This window comes from Talaromyces atroroseus (genome assembly GCF_001907595.1).
Source record: "Talaromyces atroroseus strain IBT 11181 chromosome Unknown scaffold_4, whole genome shotgun sequence".
NCBI classification, from domain to species: Eukaryota; Fungi; Ascomycota; class Eurotiomycetes; order Eurotiales; family Trichocomaceae; genus Talaromyces; species Talaromyces atroroseus.
This window is the reverse complement of record NW_017971436.1, coordinates 805,883-831,208: the sequence shown is the minus strand read 5'-3', so window position 1 is coordinate 831,208 and position 25,326 is coordinate 805,883. Positions and strand designations below refer to the sequence as shown.

The 25,326-nt window shown below is 49.2% G+C and overlaps 12 protein-coding genes across 12 annotated transcripts; 8 read left to right on the top strand and 4 right to left on the bottom strand.

Moving 5' to 3' along the window:
• Positions 1–650: 650 nt before the first annotated feature.
• UA08_04169 (Delta(14)-sterol reductase) lies at positions 651–2,330 on the bottom strand (the record flags this gene model as incomplete). Its single annotated transcript, XM_020266463.1, has 3 exons — positions 651–1,759; positions 1,841–2,145; positions 2,251–2,330. The coding sequence occupies 3 exons, from the start codon at positions 2,328–2,330 to the stop codon at positions 651–653; spliced, it is 1,494 nt and encodes a 497-aa protein (XP_020120759.1).
• Positions 2,331–2,869: 539 nt separating this feature from the next.
• UA08_04168 (hypothetical protein) lies at positions 2,870–4,148 on the top strand (the record flags this gene model as incomplete). The annotated part of the gene is made up of 4 exons (XM_020266461.1): positions 2,870–3,243; positions 3,312–3,695; positions 3,763–3,889; positions 3,957–4,148. The coding sequence occupies 4 exons, from the start codon at positions 2,870–2,872 to the stop codon at positions 4,146–4,148; spliced, it is 1,077 nt and encodes a 358-aa protein (XP_020120754.1).
• A 591-nt stretch (positions 4,149–4,739) lies between these two features.
• UA08_04167 (hypothetical protein) lies at positions 4,740–7,628 on the bottom strand (the record flags this gene model as incomplete). The annotated part of the gene is made up of 1 exon (XM_020266460.1): positions 4,740–7,628. One exon carries the CDS (start codon positions 7,626–7,628, stop codon positions 4,740–4,742), a length of 2,889 nt encoding a protein of 962 aa, XP_020120755.1.
• An 888-nt stretch (positions 7,629–8,516) lies between these two features.
• UA08_04166 (hypothetical protein) lies at positions 8,517–9,053 on the top strand (the record flags this gene model as incomplete). Its single annotated transcript, XM_020266459.1, has 1 exon — positions 8,517–9,053. The coding sequence occupies one exon, from the start codon at positions 8,517–8,519 to the stop codon at positions 9,051–9,053; it is 537 nt and encodes a 178-aa protein (XP_020120756.1).
• A 489-nt stretch (positions 9,054–9,542) lies between these two features.
• Positions 9,543–10,365, top strand: UA08_04165 (hypothetical protein; the record flags this gene model as incomplete). Its single annotated transcript, XM_020266458.1, has 2 exons — positions 9,543–9,576; positions 9,644–10,365. The coding sequence occupies 2 exons, from the start codon at positions 9,543–9,545 to the stop codon at positions 10,363–10,365; spliced, it is 756 nt and encodes a 251-aa protein (XP_020120757.1).
• A 250-nt stretch (positions 10,366–10,615) lies between these two features.
• Positions 10,616–11,503, bottom strand: UA08_04164 (hypothetical protein; the record flags this gene model as incomplete). Its single annotated transcript, XM_020266457.1, has 3 exons — positions 10,616–10,733; positions 10,800–10,881; positions 10,936–11,503. 3 exons carry the CDS (start codon positions 11,501–11,503, stop codon positions 10,616–10,618), a joined length of 768 nt encoding a protein of 255 aa, XP_020120750.1.
• Positions 11,504–12,100: 597 nt separating this feature from the next.
• UA08_04163 (hypothetical protein) lies at positions 12,101–12,943 on the top strand (the record flags this gene model as incomplete). Its single annotated transcript, XM_020266456.1, has 2 exons — positions 12,101–12,130; positions 12,194–12,943. The coding sequence occupies 2 exons, from the start codon at positions 12,101–12,103 to the stop codon at positions 12,941–12,943; spliced, it is 780 nt and encodes a 259-aa protein (XP_020120751.1).
• A 1,841-nt stretch (positions 12,944–14,784) lies between these two features.
• UA08_04162 (Beta-glucosidase A) lies at positions 14,785–17,615 on the top strand (the record flags this gene model as incomplete). Its single annotated transcript, XM_020266455.1, has 5 exons — positions 14,785–14,844; positions 14,918–15,051; positions 15,104–15,201; positions 15,273–16,455; positions 16,523–17,615. The coding sequence occupies 5 exons, from the start codon at positions 14,785–14,787 to the stop codon at positions 17,613–17,615; spliced, it is 2,568 nt and encodes an 855-aa protein (XP_020120752.1).
• A 429-nt stretch (positions 17,616–18,044) lies between these two features.
• On the top strand, positions 18,045–19,088 carry UA08_04161 (hypothetical protein; the record flags this gene model as incomplete). Its single annotated transcript, XM_020266454.1, has 2 exons — positions 18,045–18,914; positions 18,966–19,088. The coding sequence occupies 2 exons, from the start codon at positions 18,045–18,047 to the stop codon at positions 19,086–19,088; spliced, it is 993 nt and encodes a 330-aa protein (XP_020120753.1).
• Positions 19,089–19,365: 277 nt separating this feature from the next.
• On the bottom strand, positions 19,366–20,774 carry UA08_04160 (hypothetical protein; the record flags this gene model as incomplete). The annotated part of the gene is made up of 4 exons (XM_020266453.1): positions 19,366–19,412; positions 19,475–19,744; positions 19,783–19,878; positions 19,916–20,774. The coding sequence occupies 4 exons, from the start codon at positions 20,772–20,774 to the stop codon at positions 19,366–19,368; spliced, it is 1,272 nt and encodes a 423-aa protein (XP_020120868.1).
• Positions 20,775–21,178: 404 nt separating this feature from the next.
• On the top strand, positions 21,179–22,531 carry UA08_04159 (hypothetical protein; the record flags this gene model as incomplete). The annotated part of the gene is made up of 1 exon (XM_020266452.1): positions 21,179–22,531. One exon carries the CDS (start codon positions 21,179–21,181, stop codon positions 22,529–22,531), a length of 1,353 nt encoding a protein of 450 aa, XP_020120869.1.
• Positions 22,532–22,944: 413 nt separating this feature from the next.
• On the top strand, positions 22,945–25,105 carry UA08_04158 (hypothetical protein; the record flags this gene model as incomplete). The annotated part of the gene is made up of 2 exons (XM_020266450.1): positions 22,945–22,992; positions 23,057–25,105. The coding sequence occupies 2 exons, from the start codon at positions 22,945–22,947 to the stop codon at positions 25,103–25,105; spliced, it is 2,097 nt and encodes a 698-aa protein (XP_020120492.1).
• Positions 25,106–25,326: the final 221 nt, after the last annotated feature.

Genomic DNA, 25,326 nt, shown 5'->3' with positions numbered 1-25,326 from the left:
TGTTAGGTGCAACTGACCAGTTTATGGTGGGCGCTATGCATCCTAGTTCATAAGAGGTATGCTGAGGATCACTAATTCTCATCTATCCAATATAGCGAGCTTCCATACAATAGTTCGAGTGTACTTGTCACGTGCAAGATGCCCGGAAGTGGCAGTCTCAGATGTCTCGCGATTACCAAGACTCGACGCTTTGCTAATCGGCTTCAAAACCACAGCTCATGATCAAGACATCTTCCTAATGAGGAGAAGTTTATTTTACAAAGCTAGATGACAGCCGCGTGCAATTTACGGAAGAATGAGAGTATATGTCTGGCTAGCCACGATTCTGTGCCAACGAATCCAGATGATTGCAATCTCATCGTCAGATGGCAGAAAACCTAGTTCGGCGAAAATCAGCCGACGACGAAACGGAGACAGTGATGAATTATCCGCTAGCCCACATAGCAAAGAATGCACGGCGAAAGCATTATATCGCAAGGGCCAGGCCACGTTTTAGGGTAATTCCACCAGGCGTCTCGGGACGATCAAGGCTGTATAAGTTTCATGTAGCCATATTCCCAACTCCATTTCCATAAGTACCTCTTTGCCCTCTTTCTAACTCTTTAAATATAACAAATAAACGCACTTTTCAACAATTCATGATCCCACACTCAGTATATGCCTGGGATAATCTTGCTTCGCACCAGCGAAGTATACTTATCCCAATCTTTGCCATATTTCTTATGGCACTTCTCCTCATCTCTTTGTTCGCGATGAATCAAGAGAATTCCAAAATACAAAATATAGAAATATGTGAAAATCGCACCCCATCCTCGAGAGCCCGGAGTCTGAACCGCCTGCTTCTCCAGCTCTCCGGTGGAAGTGTTGATAGCTTCAATCATAGTATAGCCCGCAAAGCCCGTTGGTAGACAGTAACCCCAAGACATAAGCCAGTCGCCGAGGTAGTTGATGTGGCGAGCAGTGCCCCACCAGCCAGATGTGAGCAGTTTGGAGCCGCTCTTGGTGGTGATGTACTTGAGATGCTTGACGAGGGGGTCATCTGGGTTTGTTCTGAAGCGGTTTTTTTCGTTGTTGGCACCGCGGAAAATATAGTAACCAAGGCCGGTGACGGCAAGGGAAACGGCAATTCCGTTCAAACCCATCTTCGCAGGGAACATTGCAAGATACCTTGTTTGAGTCGAATAGAGAAATGGTACCCACACCAGATCACCGAAACATAGCATGAAGCCAAAGCCGTCCATGATGATGTCCATAGTGGTCAAGATGGCTGGTTCCATGTAATAGCTGTCCAAGACGTAGAAGGCTTGCGCAACGGTGATAAAGAGAATGGAGTCGGTGACATAGCCATGGGTGCGGTACTGGTGCGCGACATGTGAAAGGTTGAGAATAATCCAACCCAGAAGACCAGGCCGCATTTCACAGAAGACCCCAATATCAATCGTCCGAGCCGCTTCGCTCACGAAGGGAATGGGCAATGTGATACGAGAGTTGAGTTCTCGGCCAATGAAGAAATCATATATGATGTTACCGGTGTGTCCTCCAGGCGCCAGTTCGCGAAGCTCGGGGTTAGGCTCACCGGGCGCCGGAATCGAGAAGCTTCGCGCGTATACCCAAATGGAGAGAATTGCGGTGATGATAAGATTTGCGGTAATCACCTGCACGAAGTTGTCCCAGAGGAAAGTCCAGACCACGAAATCGGCACCATTGACATACGTGCCTGCACCGAGTGCTGCTAAGATGAGGATGGAGGAGCGGAACGCTAGGCAGGAAAATCGCACATGTCAGTCCAAATTTCTATCCATGATCTATCCTCAAGTTACTCAGGAGAAGAATTCCTTACTGTTAAACTTGTATTTATGTCGTCCACCGCACGCCAATGGGACACCCTCCACTTCCTGGCCGGGAAGGAAAATCTGCAACAAGAGAAGAACGAGGTAATACGACAAAACCCACAATGTCACTTCGGTATCATAAAGGCCGACGAGGCCCTTCTCGGGCCACCCGATTTCATATTCCAAATTGTCCCATGTCAAAGTCGAGGGATGAAGGAGAGAGGGCGCGGGACAGCCTGAGACGTCATTGCAAAGGAACGCGAAGCAATATATAAGAACCGGCAGGCCGAAGACGAGGACAAAGGCACCTAGGCTGTGAGAATAAATCAGTCCGCGTATTCCAACGCGTGGAACTCAAAAAAAAAAAAAAAAAAAAAAAAAAAAAAAAAAAAAAAAGAGGGCAAGCAGGGCGACGAACGGTCCACCAAACTCATAGCCCCTTTTCTCAGGAACAATTTGCACGGGCACGATGGCTTTGTGTCCCTTTTTAGGTGCCATTGTGAAGGACACAATTGTACTTGAGCAACTCGACAGTGCGATGAGACAAGTCGCAGCTTATTGTTTGGAGGAAACGGTGGGTCGAGCTATGATCTTTAAATAAAAAGAGAGCGCTCGGAGCGATCTTCAGCTCGGCAACCCACGTTCCGCATGAGGCGATACGGCAGACGTCATGCGAAGGCTTGCCTTGTCGGAGCGCTCCGTAGCGGAGAGGAGGAATGCAAGGAATTTTATCTCACAGGCATGGATGGAATGCTTATCTGCTACGAAGAAGGCTGAAGCTGAACAAAAAAGCAGCGACGCTGCCATGCGGTGCTGAGTCCAGACGCTTACCCAAAGCAGCCTAGAGCATCTCCGCATCCGATTCCGCTTTCGAGGGGTGCAACCAGCCAGTGTCATCATCTCCAGCCATCATAACTATTGTTTATTGTTTACGACCAGCAATCATCCATTATTCGCTACTATCCAGCCTTCAATTGCTCTACAGGTCGCCCTTATAGCCGTCTGTCATTGCCGCAGGCATCGCAATTTCCGTAGCTATGCAGCTGCTGACGCGGCCAACCGTACTGGCCACGTGCGGTCTCTTCTTCCTTCATCTCTCGCACATCGTCGAAGCTGCGTCCGATACACCTGCGCATCGGCCATGCTCTGTCCAGTCCCCAACTACAGGCGCATTCTTTGATTTGAACTCCATCTCGCTCTCGCCGCCGGAACTTAAGGACGGGAGGAAGGTGCACAAGACCGATCGGGATGAGAGCTGGGAAGCCCGCGGCCATGACTATGGCGCTAATTTCACCATGAATATATGTGCCCCAGTCATTGAGACTGTCGTAGATGTGGTTGGAGTAGAGAAGGCGAGGTGGCAGAATGTGAGCGCTTATTATGAACACAAGGGAAAGATATACTCTCTCGGGTAGGTACCTTCTGACTTCGAAGCTTCAGCAATTAACATGGCTAATTATTCTTTTCTCTGTCGTATAGAGAGCAAAACCCAGAACCGATCTTCCGCGGTAAACGGCTCGTGTTGAACTATACCAATGGCTCGCCATGCACAAGCTCCGGGAATCCACTACTCGGCTCAAGCCTTCATGCCGATGATGACTTTACAGCAGAACATGGATATAGCTCAAGCAAGCCCTCTTATTCAGCCACAGCAGCAGGCGACAGTCAAACGACCAAGAGGAAATCCGCCATCATGTCATTCCTATGTGACCGCGAAGCTCCTGCTGCCACACCCGCTGTTTCTTTCGTCGGCACGATGGATTCGTGCACATACTTCTTCGAAGTTAGAAGCTTGGTGGCTTGTGGTGGCGTGGCTGCAGTACCTGAAGGTGGTCTGGGACCGGCCGGTGTCTTTGGAGTGATGTAAGTTTGCATCCACCATTCTTTTCCTTCTCTCGGTGAAGCATCTCCTTACTGAACACGCATCAAGTGCTCTAATTGCCGTTTTTGTTTATCTCCTTGGAGGGTGCGCATATCAGCGTACAGTAATGCACCAACGCGGCTGGAGACAATGCCCCAATTTCAGCCTATGGTCTGACCTAGTCGGATTTGTTCAGGTAAGTCTCTGTCTTCTTAGATGGTGGCAATGTTAGGGGGGAAATATTAATATTTGGATCCTCTCAGGACTTCATCATCATCATATTTTCCTCTATAACGCGCTGCTTCGTTAGAAAAGATTCCTCATCACGCCCCAATGGCCAAAGAGGCATAATCAGTGCCATTGGCGGTCGTCGAGGCGCCGATCGAGGGGATAGAGGGGACGTTGACGCCGAAAATCGTTTAATAGATCAATTGGACGAGGAATGGAATGAATAATATGCCGCTTTTTCTGATTAGTTTGAAAGATGAAAAATCCTTGAATTTTTTTTTTTTTTTCCATTTATTTGGATGCAAGCATTTGATCAGGGCATGGGCGATATTTGCGATGTTATCATGTTATTATGGTACCTTGTTCTTTGCAATTTAGGACAGATGAATTGCAATATAAGATCGTCAATCGGCAGGTTACCGATGAGCAGAAACATTACACCACATAAAGCAGAAAGAAAAAAATCAGCTTGTTTTGGAAGCACAGGAGAAGAGCAAAAAAGAAATAATTGTTGAGTGCATCATCCGTGAATCGAACACGGGCCTCGTCGATGGCAACGACGAATTCTACCACTAGACCAATGATGCTTGTTGAAGTAGGTGGAGAAATTTAGTTCTATCTAGGGAAAAAAATTTCCGACATGAATCAATGAAACGGTAAAAGTACAATATAGAAGATTCTTATATTAACATATATATGTATGTTACAAGTCATATCAGATAGATATCTCTCCCCACGGGAATCAAGATATAATCATCTATGTCCCCGGCGTATTCCCCAGCCCTGCCAGAATATCAAATGAGTTATTCATTTTGTTGTTATCGCCAGGGACGGACTTCGGCTTGTCTCCCTCCCGGTTTAAGAACATTGCTGCTATCGGCATCCCCAAGCATACCCGCCGTCATAGGGTCGAGGTTAAATGGCAGAAACCAAGCGCTTGGCTGGGTAATTTCGCCCGTTCCAGAGGGCGTGAAGGGGTCGGTCCAGATTGATTCCGAAATGTTGTTAGCGCTATTGCTGCTGGGGATCGCAGTAGTAGTGGTAGTCGTGGCGATATTGTTGTTATTAGGATTATTGGTAGGGCTATTTTCGTTGATAGCAGTTGCAGCTGTGTTGCTGCTGATATTTTGAGTGTTCAGAAAATTCATGTCTCCCGTGGCGAGACTGGGTAGGTCTAAAGGGGTATAAGCCCCCTGGACGAAATTTCTATCAATCTGGTCAAGCTGTGGAAGAAGATCTGGAATAAGACTGTAATCAAAGATTGATTGACCGAAGTTTTGGGGAGACGCTCCATAGAAATCCGATTCGTTGAAGCCGGGGTATGATGTTTGGGGGTCCATCACTGTTGCTGCATTAACTGCCACTGGCATGGTGCCAAGCGATTGGGGTTGGGGAGGAGGAATAGAAGGAGTATTCGAATTTGACGTAGATTGCTGTATTAGTTGTGAAGCAGCTTGTTTAGTACTTCTTTTATACAGTCTTGGATGTTTCCGCGACTCCATAGTCGACGACTGGTTTGAAGACAGACTGGCGAAGAAGTCTTCCACGCTCTGAAGATCAGGGCGCTGTCCCATCACCGCATCGTCGCCGATTTCTCTCTTTTTATTGGTATCAGGGTCCTCCCAGTGCATCGGGGATACGCCATGTGGATATTTATCAAACCAGTCGCCGTATTGAAACATCGAAGGTGTTTCATCTGTCAGTGAACTTTGCACAGGCAAGCCTCGAATCGCCGCATCAGCGAATTGCCGGTACCTGTCTTTGGCACTTTCTACCATGTAATGAAACATGCCCCAATATCTCTTCATCTTATTAAGATAGCGGTAGGTATGCCTCAAGTTTTCCTTTGATCGTGCTTCTAATTGTGCATTTTTGGAAAATATTCCCCATATATGCACTGTACTGGCCGAGTAGGCACAGTATCCCGCAAATGGAACTGTTAATGAGTAGCCGCTTGCTTGATCAATCAGCATCGATATATGATGTGCTGCCTCCACAGCAGCTCGGCCTGCATCATTCAGAAAGGACCTTGGCATGCCTTTCGGTGGTCGGCCTCCAGGCGCTAAGGGGATGGCAAATTGATTGAGGAATAGAATAGTCTGGTGAATGATGATGTGCAAAAATATAAATTGGTTGGCAACCTTGTCTGCCGCGTGAATGTGAAGGTTTTCCTGGGTAAATTCGAGTGAGCTTGGTAGAGAGGAAGCAAAATTGTCTATTTCGCCCCTAAGCATTGTATATGCCGAGGTTGGATCCCATAAGGGAACGGATTCCCTCTTTTTCCCTCCAAGGTTGAGGTAGTCGACGATATGACCCCATATGACAATTGCACGGATTATGTACGCTGAAGCACCCATGTTCGCTTTTGGATCAGTAAGTTGGCCTTGGCCCTCCGGGGCGCGGGCGCGATTGGGTACGTCGCCATTCAAATCCTCTGTCGGTCCTGGGATCTCCATTAGGAAGTGTGACTCTTTGACAGGAAGTTGAATTTGTATAAATTTCTCGTTCCCGATAGGCGGGCGCTGGCTCCCTGAAGAATTGTATCTGTCCATCAAGAAGCATGCCCACATCGTGCGTCTTCGGATTTCTTTGTCTGTATAACTTAACTCGGCCAATTTCCCATTACCATGTCCCGGCGTATTATGGCCCACTTCTTGATGAAGTTGCAACGCATAGGCCATCCTCAATGCCTGCCCTCCAAAGGACCAACTCCGTCCACCATGACATGTGCCGAACTCATGGAGACCCAAAAGAAGGAAGACGGTGAGAATGGTGATATTGGGCTCATCGTGACGACTCAAGGCTATCCTTGCTGCCGGCCTGGCCCAGTTTTCCCCTCTGAGAAAAGCCGGTTCGGCATTGATCTGAGGGTGCGTAGAGAATCGAGCGGACACGGCACAGACGGCCAGAATTAAGACAGGAGGAACAGTTCCTGCTCTGAGTCTGCGCATAAAACTGGAGCGGTGCAGCAGAAGATAAGACTGACCATAGACGCAATCAAAGAATACTTCTGATAGATGTTCCTGTATATCCATTGAAGGGAGAAATTCGGCGCCCTCGATAAGCAGTTCTTTCCCTTCATGAGATTTCGAAACCCCCGTCACCGGCAATGTGTGTTCTCCAGCGGTGTTCTGAGGCGGATTTATCCAGAAATCATATTTCGCAGCAAAGGCTTCATCCGCTGCCCGCTTGTGTTGGGTGGTGACCCTTGACTGCTTCGAGTGTCGCGAGGGCAGCGCCGGTCTTACATGGCTCCTTCCGATGGCAGCCATATCCCTCGTTTCCCCGGCCGGGATAGTCTTGATCACCCGCTCTTCCATGCGCTTGAGTCGCCTGTCTAACATCGCCATGTAGTCTGTTCGCGGCGCGGCCTTGCGTGTGGTCACTTTGTACACGCAAGGTATTCGTGATTTCTGGCAATGCTTGCATGCCGGCTTTTCGCCAGAACATCGAATCTTCTTCCTCCGACAGGCAATGCACGCAAGTGGCAGGCGCTTCCTTTCCTTCCCAGCCTTGGTCTTGAGTTCGCTCCATGCTGGTTTCTGGCCGGTCTCCGTCGCGTCACGCTGTTCGCCTTCACCGTTACCGGCTTGTTCGGCAAGTCCATATTCCTGGTCGCGATCTGGGGAGCTCGTCTCGCTCATGTGCTCGTCGTCGTGGTTCTCTGTCATCGGGTCCTGGCCGCTAGCCCGCCGTTCGGTTGCCATGGGGCCGACAGCTGGAGATCCCGCCGCATCCGATGGGCGTGGTGTACAAATGGCGGGGAATCAGATATATCGGCCGGGGAAAAAAAAAGGCGGTGCTGAATCGGTGGAATGGTGTTGGATCGTGGGTTTCGAGCGTATTGATTGCGCGTGAAACGAAGATGTTGCAGACCGAAGGAGAATATGGGGTAAGAATCCCCGCCAGAGAGCGGCTTCTGTTTTCGTCTTCCCCTACCTGTCTCTATTGGCCTGTTTGTTTGTATTTTCGCTTTACTTGCAGGTAGGTAGCCTGGCTTGAGTGTCTGGGTATGGATAGATCTAGGTACTTGGGTGATGTATTTGACCTTTCACACCTAGGTGGTTAGTTGCGAGATATATATAACGCCTGTACAGTATATTCCACGCTGGATCCCCGAGGCAAAACATCACTTTTCTTCCATCGATAAGTCGTCTCTCGCTTCTTGCCCACTACAAAGCCATGAACCATAATTCACTCCTTCCACGATATATTCGCCCTTTTCGTTGCTCCTCGACTTCATATCTCCGAGGACGTCGATTTGTCGCCGCACGGAGCGCAGCCCGCATGTCGACGACCCCTTGGATCAGCAACAAAAACAAATCTGCCATGATGGAGCTACAGAAGCCGTTAACTTTGAAACAGAAGCTGAGCAGCTTTTCCGGTCAGACTTACCAGATCGAAGAGCTACTGCAGGAAAGAACAGCACCCTCCCTCTGTTGTGTTTATCTAGCCAGGTAAGCCGCGATCATAATCGCCTTGGATAGACCTGGACTAAACCTGCCCCAAAAACCAAAGAGATGAAAATAGAAAAAAAAAGAAAAAATACATCCTGAAAAATATCTATCATACCCCAATTCGAATATCGGCTCGAAATGCAGCAGTCCTTGGCCCATTGCCCCAATCTGAGGGTGGTCAACGATACCATTCCCGAGCACCTTCTCTTTGTTTATGAATATCTTGCCAGCGACCTTCTGCAATTCGCTGTGAAGGATAACCTCTCAGATATAGCACGAAGACGGATTCTTCGTGGTGCGTTGCCGGGACTTGCCCATCTACATGCAAACAACATCTTCACCATGCTTCGAAAGATCATATTCCAGGTTGATGATCAAGATGCAATTTCCGAAGAGATCATAGCACGGCGCATGATTTCTCACATTGCAGATGGCCCTGGGTTGGTTGGGTTCGTGCAGACTCATCTGGAGGAGGATAGCCAGCAGTTTAGACAGCTTATGCTGGACGTTGTTCAGGAGTTTATTACGGCTGGGAATCCTCGAAGGCCATTTTCGATGTGGGATAATGCTGATGAGGATTTTCACGAGGTCGTAACGAGGACGACAAACCTGGATCCTTCACGAAGGATTACTGCTGAGGAGGCTATGGAGCATCCTTGGTTCAAGAATGTGTGAACTTTTTATCGACCCGAAGCCAAATTCACAGAATCTTTATGCACTTTACTGTATAATTCTCCGCCTAGAGTGGTTTCTTCTTATTCATACAGAACATAGAGTACATAAAGACCCACAAGATATACAAAGTTGAAGGTTTGATAGGAAACCAAGAGTTGCACGGCTGATTACGGCGACCTAAGAGACCCTGGATATTGATACCCAATGCTGCAAAGCCGTCGCAATCCTACTGTACTAGATGATGTTTCTTCTGCTCCACTTCAAGCTGCAGATTTTACTTCTAGTGCCAACTTTGGACCCCTTATACGAAGTCTTAATTCCGTCATTGATCTTCTTATGTCCGCAAAATCCGACATGCCTGTACGGCTGAATGCTGAATGCTAGGTGTATAAATTAGTAGTCCTTGTCACCCTTGAATACCTACTGCTACCTAAAGTTTGTTGGTTCAGAGAAAGTTTGGGGAATTCAAGCGCTAGATATATATACATCATGGCAGCAAAGCAAATCATCACTCTCATCACCGGTAACATTCATCCTGCATATCCCTATCTCTTATAGAGTAGATACCTAACCAGACCACTGTTACATAGGTGCAAACCAAGGCGTCGGATTCGAGGCCGCCAAAAACCTAGTCCTAAGCTCAGCATCGTACCACGTAATAATCGGCAGCCGAAACATCAACAGAGGCGCAAAAGCAGTGGCCGACCTCCAGTCCCTACCGGAAATCAAGGGCACACTCGATACAATCCAGCTGGATGTGGACGACGACAAATCCGTTGACGCCGCTGCCGAGGCCGTATCTTCCAAATACGGCCGCCTCGATGCCCTGGTCAATAACGCCGGTATCAACGACTTCAATCCGGTTGTCCGCGACAACCTGCGCCGTGTCCTGGCTACTAACGTCGTGGGCGCGGCGAGTGTGACGGAGGCGTTTCTGCCTCTGCTTCGAAAGTCGGATGAGCCGCGGTTGGTGTTCGTCAGTTCGAGTCTGGGGTCGATCACGGGTGCTTCTGACAAGAATTCGCCGTATTATCGACCGGCAGGGACGGAATATCGGGCTAGCAAGGCGGCGCTGAATATGATTATGGTGCAGTATTCGCATATCTTGGGCTTGGAGGGGAGGAACTTCAAGGTTTTCTCAGCTGATCCTGGTCTCAACGCAACTAACTTGACGAACGATCCGGATTCTCTCCGGGCTAGAGGCGCCCGTGAGCCGCATGTTGGTGGAGGTATTATCGCTGCTACCGTCAAAGGGGAGAGAGACGCGGATGTAGGGAAGATGGTGGGTGCTTATGGCGTGTCACCCTGGTAGATGATAGATGACAATTTTCGTCAGCCCCTTTTTCCTTTTATATAGAAAGCTATGTACAGTACAGCATAGACACATCCTATCATTGCCAATATAAAAACTGTGGCTCTTGTCACAATCTTCTAGAAGTGTAAGAAACACCAAGAGTATTATTTTTGCGCAGTAGGGCAACAAACAAAAGCCCGTATAAAAAGTCAATGAAGGAACACAACTGCTGCGTAACTAGTAAATAAATCGTCTGATGATTACCAGTTTAGGGATTTTTGGGACGACCAGCTTTTACTGGCCGGGGAGTCGAGGACTCCAGCGCGTACAAGAGCTCACCTCCAAACACATAGATCATATATGCTGGAAAGACGATCCACATACCACTATTTAAAGAGTTAAACACTAAATCTCAAACATGAATTATTGGGTGCGATCGGAACCAAACTTACTTGGGAATAATCCACAAGAAGATCAAGTTGGAAAGACTGTTGTGACCGATATTTGCAAAGCCGGAAAACAACTCATTGAGCCCTGCAAACAAACACAGTCAGTGAGAACCAAATACTCTGAGAAGAGAATACTAACAATATAGAATTGTTTTGCTAAAAGTGGCAACACTAGCAGCATAGGCAACAAGAAGCGCAAACGATCCAATGCGCCCAGGAACCACTTTTTCCTCAAACAAAAACCACTGCAGGCCCTTATTAACCTTCTTTGTCGAGATACGGCCAGAACTAGTCGCTGTGGTGCCGCACACATATATGACAGCGAGGTAGAAAATATAAGCAGCCGTCTCAAACAAATTCAAAAGTCCCTGGGCCGCAGTAAAGCCATTTTTCGCGTCAAAGGCAGGCCATCCATAGACGTAGTCAATAGTTCCATAGAGCGCGTAGGGCGACCAAATGGGCGAGTGGAATTTCCCCCCGGGCATAGTATGTGGTCGCAAGAGGACATAGCCGGTATCCCACAGGACGAGCGGAACAGAAATCAGCAGCCAGAGCAGAATGATTATTGAGGGTGTGTGGACGCCTTTTCGAGGACCGCCGCTAACTGCTGATGGCGACTTCACGACATACTTGGAGCTGTCGTTTGCTGTGCTCGAGGGCGTCGCAGGAGCAGGGAAGTCCTTTGGGTGGTGTCTTGTGCTCACCATGGTGATAATTGTGTATTCAGTGAGCTACACCAATTGATGTGAAGCATTACCAATGAAGCATGCGGAGTCGCAAAGATGAAGCTAGAAGAAAGAGCGCGGCGCCTCTGGGGTGGCTCCTGCCTCGGACAACCGTTGCGGCCGTGACGTCGACACGTCGCTTTCCTCATCCGGGCGAGCGTTTCCTGGTGCGGTTAGGCTCAATATCCTGTGTTTCCTATTTCGGGCTATGCGTACGCTCGTTCTGATTGGCCGTTTTCGGAAACGGCCGACACCCAATTCGCGAGCGCTATGTTGCTTGTCATAAATAAGCCTTTGACAGGTGAAACGTCATACAAACTATTAGAAACACTGTGACTACGAGCGAGGTACAGTTGTCTGACTACAAAGGGGAACGCTGAAATATGTTGAATCGGATATATTTTGTAGATCGACACGGCAATACTAGCCGGGATAGGCATAGCCTGTTTCAGCTTTCACCGGGAGATGGCCTGCTCTGATTGGACGAGAATACGATGGCGGATTCAATGATAAACGTGCTTGAAGCCTTTTGACTCCGGCCTACAGCAGCTTCCAGGCGTCTCCCAGACAATCACAAAAATGAGCCTTAGACCCGAACACACAGATGAGGTACGCTGTCGACTTGTACTCCCATCCAAAAGAGACTGCGTGATAGATAACGTTCTTGTTTAGAGGTCGAATCGCCTCGCGAGAGTGCGAGAGAACCAGCGGAAAAGCCGTGCCAGAAAACAGCAGTACATCGAGGAACTCGAGCAAAAGGTAGCGGTCTGCAATGCGCAAGCGCAGCAACGCGAAATCGAGCATCTCATTGCAATCCAGAAACTTGAGGCAGAAAATGCAAAGCTACGCAGTCTATTATTACATCGAGTGGGCATCACCCCTGACTTTCTGGAGGATTTCTTGAAGGACGAGTCGCATCGTACTGCAGCAGCGGGAGAGAAAATAGCCATTCCTCGTCTTAAGGCTTCGCCAAGCCAAACCCCTGCCACTACGAATACTGCCAAGTCATGTTCACCCCAGTTATCGAAATCAGTTGATGGTTCCTGTGCACAGATTCCAAACTGTCAAAGTGGATCTTGTCGGGAACCATCTGAGGTGATGTCTGTTGAACCCACAGCGATTCAGCATCAGACAAACCAAAGCGCCAAGATGCCTTCCATTGCGTCTCTATGTGACTGCGGACCCGAATCCACGACCAAGTGGCCTAAATCTGACAGTTCTGCGGACACAACTCTCTGCGAGGTTGCCCAGGACTTGATTGATGTATACAATATTCGAGGGGTGGACATCAACATTATCAAACAGCGGCTTTGGCCCGGTTTCCGTGATGGGGATTCCGCTGGCTGTCGGGTGCGGAACAATCTGCTGTTTGAGATTTTGGATGAGCTTAGTGGAGACATCTCTGCGTCTGTTAGCAGTTGAACATGCCAATTTTGGCTGGTCTTTTGTCTTTTCTCACTCGCATCTTCTAATTCTTGGAATCGAGTGTTCGGCTATCGTTGCATTGTATTGCATTAGCAACGACGCATCACTCACCTCATGAACTGACAGAGTTTCTCTGACGTCTGTGGCTCATGCATACAAGACTCATCTGCCAGTTGTTGAGGTCCGTGTCCATGGTGGATACCAGTCAGTATAGCCACACGATATGCGGACTCGCACGGTGACCAGTGACGACCTTTTCACAATCAAATCTGAAATATGTGCGAACCAGCATGTACTCAGGAAGGATTACGTCCCGGTCAGCTTACATTCCGGCCCAAGTGCCGAAGCAGAAGCACCAACACCTAATCTCCTGCGATGTGCATGCCATGTATATCTACCAATCTCCGAAATAGCGTCATTCCGGCTCTGGACCGGATATTCAAGACCGCAATTAACTCGCTTCTGTACATAGAGCTAGTATAGACTACAAAGTATGTATAAAATTACCGCATACTTCTTTTCCTTTAATCAAACTTTTGACTCTGACCTAAGTTGCTAGTCTGCGGAGGACAAAGCCAACCATACCTGAATCAACACTAGCGAATACTACATCAACCGAGTCAAGCTTCTTCTTTCCCTATTCTTCCGGTCAACTTTAAACTTTTAGTCAAGCACGTACGGAGTACTACGTAATTATCTGCCAAAAGCCTAAAGTCAGACTTGGGGGGTTGGATGCGGAGATTTGAGGCGGAGATTTTACAACGCAAAGACAGGGTTTTCTCATGCGTGGCATTAAGTAGTAGAGCACGGATGAGAGAGAAATTCGCGGGGTATATTATGGGCATACTCCAAAGGCACGGATGGACGTACGTAAGGATTGTCTAGGAAGTGCGGAGGTTTTTTTAGTGCAGTCAAGTCAACGACCAATGCTTACTAACTCCAGAGCGTACTCCGTATAGTTGCCCATATTTATGGATATGCAAGAGAGGTGTCATCGCTTGGACCCGAAGAGGGTTTACGGATTGCCTGTTTGGGTAATTGACGCGGTGAGAGGAGCCCGGAGTGTCGGGAATTGTAGATTGGAAAAGGGACCACGATAGATCGGCAGGGGGGTTTCTATGCCTCTATGTACTACAGGGTATGTATTGTTATACCTAATGTCTCCGTCGCATCTATCGTGCTGACCTTGGATGGACGTGGAATAAAGGAAAGGGACATGGCACGATTATTGCTAGGGATAGACACTCTCGTATTCGGGCTTCTCTCCTAGACTGTATTTATCAGGTGGAGAGCGACTGCCGATCCCCCGGAACAGAGCCTGAGCATTAAGGCCGGAGTAACCGCAGTACAAGTGCCGGTACGGCCTTGCGGTATTTAAACGGCATTTCGCTGGTGTTGTTCGTTTCTAATACGGCGCCGTACGCGGATACCCCACACTCCGCATTCATAATTACAGTATCCTTCTCCAGATCTGGCAGGAAATACACCACGCATTTAAGAAGCTGCGATAGCAACAGTACCAAGAGAAATACGAAAAGAGCGCGAAATCTACTCCGCCACCTCTTAACCCAGCGAGTCAATTCGGAGAAAAACAGCGCATCGCAAGCCAGGGTTACTCCAGGTCCACCCCATCGCGCGGAGCAGCGCCTTACCTTCCTGGAGCTAGCACTGTATGGCTTGCCTGCTGATCACGCCCACCCCCTACGGCGGCATGGCACGGGCAATGGAGCAGAACAGTGCGCTTGCCATGCTTTTCTGTTGGGTTATAAAATGACGGCCTTCCCCTCCTCTCCCTGCTCTGAATTATCCGGAGCTTCGTTTCGTCATCCACAATCACCATGAGAGACGCCTGGCTGGTTGCCCTAGCTGCGGGTGCTGCAGGAATCGCCAATGCCGAGGTGAGTGCCCAGCCGGTAGCTCCTTGATGCAAACAGCTGAGCGGCACAATGGACTGACCTTGTTTCTTGCCAGTATCACTCCCCTCCTTCATACCCCTCGCCGTGGGCCAATGGTGCTGGGGAATGGGCTGAGGCCTACCAAAAGGCCGTCGCGTTTGTCTCGGAATTGACATTGCTGGAGAAGATCAATCTGACGACTGGTATTGGGTATGTTGGCCGTAGCAATTCAACGCTACAAATAAATGCTAATGCTTGGCAGGTGGGAATCCGGACAATGCGTGGGAAATAGTGGAAGCATTCCTAGGAAGAACTTCCGTAGTCTTTGCATGCAAGACTCGCCGCTCGGTGTTCGCGACAGTATGTTGAACCCACAAAACCTTGGGCCTGATGATAGACAATGAGAAAATTGACTGACAACGCCCGTTTAGCTGATTACAACACTGCGTTCCCCGGCGGTATCAATGTCGGCGCTACCTGGGATGTCAATCTTGCCTATCTCCGGGGCAAAGCAATGGGGGAAGAACATCGTGGAAAAGGTGTTGACGTGCAACTCGGCCCTGTCGCCGGTCCATTGGGACGGGTCCCTGAAGGAGGCCGCAACTGGGAAGGGTTTGCCCCCGATCCCGTCCTTACGGGCCAGATGATGGCATACACCATCAATGGAATCCAAGACGCCGGTGTGATTGCTTGCGCAAAACATTTCATTGGATACGAACAAGAGCATTTCCGCCAAGGTTCCCAGGAAAACTACACCATCAGCGACTCTATCAGCGAGAACATTGACGACAAGACTATGCATGAGTTGTACTTGTGGCCGTTTGCCGATGCGGTCAGGGCAGGCGTTGGCTCGGTTATGTGCTCTTATAACCAGATTAACAACAGCTACGCCTGCTCCAACAGTTACACACTAAATCACCTGCTTAAAGGAGAACTTGGCTTCCAAGGATTCGTCATGACTGACTGGAGTGGCCAGCACGCTGGTGTTGGCGATACTCTTGCCGGTACCGATATGGATATGCCGGGAGATGTAGCTTTCAACTCTGGAACTGGTTTTTGGGGCGCCAATTTGACAATTGCTGTGCTTAATGGCACCGTTCCCGAGTGGCGTGTTGATGACATGGCAGTCCGTATCATGTCTGCTTTCTACAAGGTTGGCCGGGATACCAACCAGGTTCCTATCAACTTTGACTCCTGGACACTTGATACCTACGGCAACGAATACTACTACGCCGGTGAGGGTTACAAGCAGATCAATCAGCATGTTGATGTCCGCGCGAACCACGCCCAGGTCGTGCGCGAGATTGGCAGCCGTAGTGCCGTCCTCCTTAAAAATGTTAATGCTGCCCTTCCATTGACGGGCAGGGAGAAATACGTTGCCATCTTCGGAGAGGATGCAGGCGCCAACATTGACGGTGTCAATAGCTGCTCTGACCGTGGCTGTGACAATGGCACTCTGGCCATGGGATGGGGTAGTGGTAGCGACAACTTCCCTTACTTGGTCACCCCCGAACAGGCTATCTCAGCTGAAGTGGTCAAGAATGGAGGTGCCTTTACTGCTATCACTGACAGCGGTGCCATTGATGAGGCTAAGACCATTGCTAGTCAGGCTTCGTAAGTACCACACACGTTCGAAAGAAGGAAAGAAAACTAGAAGTCTAACCTATTCTTCATTTCATAGGACTTGCATCGTATTTGCCAACGCCGACTCCGGGGAAGGATACATTGAGGTCGACAACAATTGGGGCGATCGCAACAACTTGACATTGTGGAAAAATGGTGAAGCTATGATCGACGCCGTTGCCGGCGAATGCAACAACACGATTGTAGTCTTGCATACCGTGGGACCTGTCCTCATCGAAGACTGGGTGCACCATCCCAACATCACTGCTGTTTTGTGGAATGGTATACCTGGACAGGAGAGCGGCAACTCGCTTGTTGACGTTCTTTATGGCACCGTGAACCCTGGAGGCAAGACCCCCTTCACATGGGGCAAGAAGCGTTCAGACTGGGGCACAGATATTCTCTACGTTCCCAACGAAGGAGAAAGTGCTCCCCAGCAGAACTTTACGGAGGGTATCTTTATTGATTACCGACATTTTGACAAAGCCAACATCACTCCCACCTACGAATTCGGCTATGGTCTCAGTTACAGCACCTTCTCATTCTCAGATCTTCAAGTCCAGACTATACCTGCGCCCCCTTACGTACCGTTCAATGGTACGACGAAGTCAGCGCCTGTGTTGGGCACTGTTCTGAATGCCACGGCCTACCTATTCCCTGACTACATCAGGCGCATTGAAGCCTTTATATACCCATGGATCACCTCTACGAACCTCAAAGCTGCCTCTGGTGATCCGCACTACGGCTGGCCAACATCCAAATATGTGCCCGCTGGCGCTCAAGACGGCTCAGCGCAGAAAATCAACCCTGCTGGTGGTGGTCCAGGTGGTAACCCAGCTCTATACGACACCGTCGCCAAAGTCACTGTTACTGTAAAGAACACAGGTGCCGTTGTCGGAGACGAGGTTCCTCAGCTCTACGTCTCCCTTGGCGGTCCTGATGACGCACCCAAAGTACTTCGTGGATTCACTCGTCTTACTTTGCAGCCTGGCGAGGAGACTCAGTGGAGTACTACCTTGACACGTCGAGATGTGTCCAACTGGGACGTTGCCAAACAAAACTGGGTTGTCACCAACTACACCAAGACGGTCTACGTTGGCAACTCGTCGCGCAACTTGCCGCTTAGGTCTACACTCCTTTTGAAGCTGTAGACATCAAACTTTGAAAATACATTGCTTTTATGTACAAAGATACCTAATCATAGGGGTCGTAACGTGAATATTCCGACCCCTAATGTTATAGGCAGAGAATTAGCAGCATAATAGAAATAATGCATTCATTTTTAAGATATTTTTTATTTTCATTCTTCTAACAATTCTACAAAGTAATAAGTATCTGATCTATCTTGTTTCTGTATCACATGACCGCGGCCCATCGTCAACCGACGTCATCTGCCCAGCTTGCCCGAGAGTTCTTTTTCATCGTCCAGTCCGCCCTCGCACAGCATTGCGTTATCTTCTCCTTACATGGATTACCGATTTTACTCCTGAAAAACCGAATGTATATACGAATGCCTCCAAATTCCTTTTTACGTTGACAATCTCTTCACGTCTTTTCTATTGCGTTATTTTGCGCACATCATGGCAGTTTCACGCAGTGGCTCCCCTTCTTCCCAGGGTAAAGGTAGCAACAATCCCAGCCCAAAAACACATCCACCAGTAACTGTGCTGGCGATATACCCTCTCACACTATTACTCGGCTCCATATACTCGGTAATTTCCCCCACGGCACGTCAATCGCGAGATCCGAAGACCATCGCAACCACTGCCGAAAAACAACAACAACATACACATCCAGTCAACTACTTCGCACGAAAAAACAATATCTTCAACCTATACTTTGTCAAGGTCGGCTGGGCCTGGACGACAATCGCTTTCCTGACTTTGCTCTTAACTCGACCGTATTACACGAAAGCACCGGCTAATCTGCGCGGGAAAAGAACGGCGCAGGCGCTACTGCGCTATTGCTTGGTTACAGGTGCCTGGTTTTTGACGACGCAGTGGTTTTTTGGGCCGGCGATAATCGATCGCACTTTTGTGCTTACTGGAGGGAAATGTGAGCGGTTGTCGTCGCTGTCGACTGGCGATGTTGCCTGGGAGGGAATCAAGGCTATTCTTACGGCGGCAGCGTGTAAGGCTGCCGGCGGGTCGTGGATGGGCGGGCATGATGTGAGCGGGCATGTTTTTATGCTTGTCTTAGGGAGCTCGTTTCTGGCCTTTGAGGCGTTGGGGACGTCCGCTACGTCTCCGTTCCGTAGTGTAGCTGCTAATGCGTCAGAGAATACTGATGAGAATACCATCAACAGTAATAAAGACGACTCGGACGGTGAAATTCCATCAAATAGCAATCTCGTTTTGATATATGCCTCGAGGTTTGTCTGGACTATCATTGGGTTGAGTTGGTGGATGCTCTTCATGACGGCCATTTGGTTTCATACGTGGGTGGAAAAGGTGAGTTCTGCTTTTTCCTTGAAAAAAGAAACAAAGCTGACATGTCTCAAGCTATCTGGTCTACTCATCTCACTCGCTGTCGTCTATATTACATATATTCTTCCTCGAAGTCTTCCGTCGTGGGCGGATATGATTGGGATACCTGGATATGAACCAGCTGTGCGTTTAGAATAGCAGCAACAGCATCAGCATCAACATCATCTACCCTTATGGGTATTGAAAGCGACTGTTTTGCCTTTTTTTATATACGGCATCGCTCCGCCTGATATAATACTTGTATATTTCATACGCGTCGATCTTCTGTCCTTGGTCCTTGATTTGTCCCTATGTAGTATGTATGCACGTCAACTGAACAGTAGTCTGTGTATTCAGTACAGTGCGTTTTAGTATTTTCCCAGGCCACGTTTCTTCTGAACCAGTTTTATACATAAAATCTCGAAGCGAGGCAGGTCTACGGAATTGTCTTGGGCTCCGGCCCAAGATAGCCAGTGCGAAATGCTAGATGTCAGTTCATTAGCAAAAGTGAAGAGATCGCTTCTACAAGTTTCAAATAGACTCACCACCCGGAATCAAAGCCGACGAATACATAACCCTAGTAATAGGCCGCAAATCATCCGCTGTCAAGACACCCTCGTCCTTCAGGGACTGTGCCATATAAGGTTCCCACGATTCAATGATCGAGTCTGAGTATTTTCGTACGTCAGCAGCCCGTTCTTTGTCCGAGGATTTATCATAGTGGCAGCCAATTCCGAGACTGGTGCCGAATTCGCGAAACGCGAGCCGATATTTGATGCTGCGTGCGAGGTAGCGGTCCATTTCGAAAAGTTCGTCTGATTTTATTTTCAGCCAGGGAATTAGTAAAACACACAAGGTTCGGTTGCAATGCCATACAACTCTGCAGGGGGAGGGAGGACTACATATTTGTTGAAAACATCTCTCTGCCAGCCTCGCCGCCCATTTCTCTCTATCAGAAAACCAGTGGCATGTCCACAGAGTCATACCAAGGTCTAGCGGATCAGCAGACACAAAATGTTCGCCTTTACGCTCCATAACCCGCTTGTAATCGGCAATCTCTTCGTCCAACCCACCAACCGTGGAATCATTCATCTCCATAGCCGACGCCTGAAGCAGCCTATAAACAACGTATCCATCAATCGGATCCAGATTTCCTTCTGACGACACAAGGGCTATCGATAGATCCATGCTCATTTTCCACACCATGCGCGGGCGAGTAGACGTTCTATTGACGAAGAATCGTGGATGGATCGCTTTGGCCAGCGTGATAGCTTGTCTATTATACGTCGGATCGCCCGTAGCGAGCGACAGACGATTCAGCGCAAACATCCAGATGGTCAAGTAGTGATGGTACTGTCCGTCGCCATCGACTCCTAGTTCATCCAGCTTTCCGATCCGCAGTCCTCCTCCTAGAGGCGTCTCGTCCGAGGCCCCGGGGAGTCGTGCTTTGCCGTCTCTGGTCCTGCCGAGTACATCGTGCACCGTGTCGACCAGACGGCGTGCTAGGGTTAGGTACTTATCAGCAGTATTGCTAGTGGTACTAGTATTCTCTCCCGTCGCCGTCGCTGACGCTCGGCCTGATCCCGGTGTTGACCCCGAAGCCGCCGCCGAGCCTGCTGCTGAGGCTATCTTCGAATGCTCCTGATACAAGGTCAGGAAGTTTATGACTCCAAATGCATCAGTCCATAGGTATCGACCGCGATGGCCGCCTGAGTTGGGTGGCGGTGTCCATTTTTCAGGTTCCTGGATGTCTGCAAAGCCTCCATAAAGCGACTCCATGGCTTTTTCGAAGCGGCTCAGTCGTGCTGCCGTTGAGAGATCTGAGCTGTACGCTCTAGTTCCCATGGTTCTGATGGTGAGGGTGGTTACTGTTGTTATTGTTGTACGAGAAGGCAGAGTGCTCTTCGCAGCTGAACATATCATGCGCTCCAGCGTTTGCATGAGCCAAGCTACATTCTTCTTTTCCTGTCAAGGCTGAAAGAAAGAGAGAAAATCATAAAGAGGCAAAAAGCCAATAATGATTATATGTTTTCTCGTTCCTTTTGTGAAGTCACCATGACTGGCAGCGCAGTTGTGGCAGTTGACGGACGGATGATCTCATGCCCGGGATTTGCAGCAGAAGAGGCGGCGAATCCATATGAATATAGACGTGACAGAAGAAACATTTCTCTTTTGTTATTCTGACACCTCACTAGTTCTATGATTGAAATGTCTAGCTAATTCATCGATTTAATAAGAACTTAGCAAATATGGCAGCACAGCTAACCCAACTGGTGCAGGCAGCGGCCAAGCCGTTACCAGAGATCAGAGACCCCTTGTTTGGCCAGATGTTCGACTCGTTCCGCAACTACAGAGTCGTCCTGCTCGGCGATGGCAGCCATGGCACGTCGGAGTTCTACAGTGCTCGAGCAGAAATAACGAAGCATCTGGTCGATCACCATGGCTTCAACATGGTCGCGCTCGAAGCCGACTGGCCCGATGCCGAGGCTATTGATCGCTATGTACGGCTTCGTCCTGGACCCAAGGCACGCATCGGAGGCAAAGCCAAAAGCACAGTTGAGCCTTTCAAACGATTCCCGACCTGGATGTGGAGGAATCGCGAGATGCAGGACCTTGTGGAATGGATGCGCGACAGGAACGCCAAGGTACCACTAGAGGAGAGAACTGGTTTCTACGGACTGGACCTCTACAGCATGGGAACATCAATCAGGTCTGTGACTGAATACCTTGACCGAGTGGACCCTGAACTCGGCAAGAGTGCCCGCAAACGATACGGCTGTCTCCAACCCTGGATGGAGGACCCGGCATCCTATGGACTTGCCGCATTGCAAGGAATGGAGAACTGTGAATCAAAGGTTGTCCAGATGCTAAAGGAATTGCTTCAGTATCGCTTGGATTACACCGCATCCGAACACGATGGCGAGGAGTTCCATAGTGCCGAGCAGAACGCTCATGTGGTGCGGGACGCAGAGAAGTACTATAAAGCAATGTACTACAGCTCGGCAAGCTCGTGGACACAACGCGACACACACATGTTCGATACTTTGGACAGGTTATTCCAGTTCCATCATCCCAATAGCAAGGCCATAGTATGGGCGCATAATTCCCACGTGGGAGATGCTCGCTATACGAGCATGGGCCAACGACGTAAAGAAGTCAATATTGGCCAACTCTGCCGTGAGAGGTATGGCCGCGAGAACGTTGCTATCATCGGATGCGGAACGCACACCGGGACAGTTGCAGCAGCCCACGAATGGGATGAGGATATGGAGGTAATGAACGTCAATCCGTCGCGACAGGATAGCTGGGAATACGTTGCGCACAGCACTGGAATTCCGAGTTTTGTGCTCGACCTGCGTCCGGGCTATGCTGATGCAGAGCTGCGTAAGGCATTCGCCGACGAGCCACCGAGACTAGAGCGTTTTATAGGAGTTATCTATCGCCCAGACACAGAGCGCATCTCGCACTACTCGCAGGCGTATTTGCACAATCAGCTGGACGCATATGTCTGGTTCGATCGGAGCTCAGCAGTGAATCCTCTTGAAAGGGTGCAGCCACGCACGGCTTTGGGCCACGAGGAGACTTATCCATTTGGTCTATAATTCGCATGGGGCGAGTTGGTAGAAGGGGATCCTAGCATAAAAGGTAGTTGCAGAATGATTATACGCAATAGAACTCTTTTCTCACATGAAATGCCTCGACGTCGTAAATGATTAACTGATTGAATGATACGAAGTGCAAATAACCTCACGAATTCAAGAGTGGAGACTCAGCTGACGTCAAGCTGCACCAAGCCGCATCGAGTTTGGCGCGTCTTCTATTTGTTTTGGTCACGGGCAACAACTGTTGAGCGCAACCGCCGGGCAACGCCACCGCTACTCGCAGTCGATAACTTCAATCAAAGCTGTTCCTGGGTGATTAATTGCAGGAGAGGAAAACAACCTTGCATGCAACTCTAGCTGCCTCTTCAACGCCTGAACACACACTGCCATCTAGGGCATTCCGCGACGTCAGAATGCCGCGTCGCTCAGCTCGCCTGAGAGGCCAGACTCCAGTCACCGAGGTCAGTCTACCTCGTTCTCTCGCCTTTGTTTACTATTATCTTTGCTAATAAACAGGACAAACAGGACCAATTCCCCGCGGTTCCCACAACAACCCCCGTCAAACTTGCACCTGTCGCTGAAAATGACGAGACCAAAACCAAAGACGCCGAGGCCAAAATAGCGACCACCCCACAGAGCAATCACTCACCCTTGAGGAAGTCACTCGGTCTATCGTCTAACAGCAAACGAGGTATGAAAACCCCTTCGACTGCTGGTAGCGCGCTACCTGCTCGAGAAGAAATGCACCCCAGTAAAGTGCAGAAAAGCACAACCAAGCAGCCAGATTCTGGTCTGGTGCTTGGTTTCCACCCTGTCCAGCGTGATGCGAATGGAAACATTATCAAAGAGAACATTGTTACCAACACACCTTCCAAAGTCATATCCTCGCCTCCAAGTAATCTGGGTACTCCATCAAAATTCGGGTTCAAATTTGCGAGTGATGACGCTCAGCTCAGCGAAGAGGCACGCAAGCTGATGGAGAGCGTTCGTGAGGACGTTGCGAGGATTAAGGCACAGATGATACTGGATCGCGGTGAACAGCAAAGAAAGGAGCAGGACGCAGACCAGATTGTGGAAGGAAGAAAAATTGCCAAACCCAAAGGAAAGGCAGGCCGTTTCAGTGACGCTCATATGGCACAGTTCAAGAAAATGGATTCCATTGCTGGACATGCATCTTCTTTCCGAGCACAGCCCAGTCGTTTTACTCCTGTCAGGCAGACTCTGAAACGAAAGAGCTCAAAGGCATTCCTCGATGACTCTGAAACGAAAGCTTCGCCTTCGAAGACCCCGGTGAGTGGGATTAAACGCATGAAACGAACTGAAACTCAAGAGACATCCACAACTCGCATACCAGGAAACGTTGCTACTCCAAAGAAAATGGCCATTCAGCCTACCAGGTCCACTTTCCGCAGCGGCTCCCTCATGACTCCTACTAGATCCTCAGCTGCGCGCTTTGCATCTGCAAGACCTTCCAAGGTTTCTATGATTCCTTCTATGGCACGTTCCCCAGCATCTCGTCTGGCAGTGCCGCAAACACCAAAGACAGAGTTCAACCCCAGACTCAAGAAGTCAATTCCAAGCCTTGGTAATTTGAAGTCGATTTTGAGACGCCATCAGCCTCTTTTCTCCAATGACCCGGCAAAGATTGCTGCAGGAACGCACATTGCAACATCCAGCTTCAATCCCGAAATCAACCTTGAAAATCTCCCTACTGCATCGTTTGGTGGTGTTGACCAGACTCCCTCTCCCAAAAAGCGGGTTGAGTTTACATCAAGCACAAAATCTCGCCACGAGCTCTCACAGGCTACACCATCGCCTATCAAATTTACATCTAAAGTTATTGCCTCTAGCTCTGACGTTGTGTACCCTGTTCTTCCGCAAACAATGACACCCGAAAAGGAAGCCATCGACACGCCGACTATTCGACGTGTCCGAGAGTCTATAACCACCTCTCAACCAAGCAGTCCTCTTTCGTCCATACCAGCCATACCTCATGGTATTCCGAATAAAGAGCGTAAACATGAGAGCGAGAAAGATCATCTTCAAGTTGCTTCTCCATCTCCAAAGTCGAGCTTTTCCCCGTCTCATGCCCAGGCTGGTCCATTTCACAAGCTGCCAACAGTACCACACGGCATCTCAAACGAGAAACGCCAGCGCGAGGACCCGAGAAAGAAGGCAAACGTCCATACAGCCGGGGAAACTTTGAAATCAGGCCCATCGCCAGCCAAGAATTTGAAGAGCCCGTCGGCTAATCTGCTTGCGGTACCTCACGGTATCAACAACAAGAAACGCCAGCGCGCAGATATCAGCGATGATGAAGACGACATCGAGAACATCCCTCCTATCGAACAGCACTCTACGGGCGAACAGCGAAATGCCAAGCGACTGAAGGCTAGCCCCATGAAAATGAACCCCGTCAGTCCTAGTCCCGTCAAATCTCGTCCCGTTATCACCCCCCGGCGCATGACAGCAAATCGCAGTCAGCTTGGCACTCCAGGCACCGCATCCAAGAAGAACAGTATTCTCAGTTTGAGTCGCTTGAATATGTTGGCGAAACCGAAATCGCGCGCCTAACCAAACTCGAAAACCATGTTTTTTCTCCTTCGCGTCGTTGTCGACACTTGGCTATCCTACACCATCCACCCTGCGTACTGCTCTTGCTTATTACAGGCGTTCCATTTCCAACATGAGTTCAAGACCAGGCGTTACCGGAACTCAATGATCAAAGTTTTTTTTCCTTTTCTTTTCATGGGCGTGTATTAACTTCTGGCGCAGCAAACAGAGTTTGTTTATTA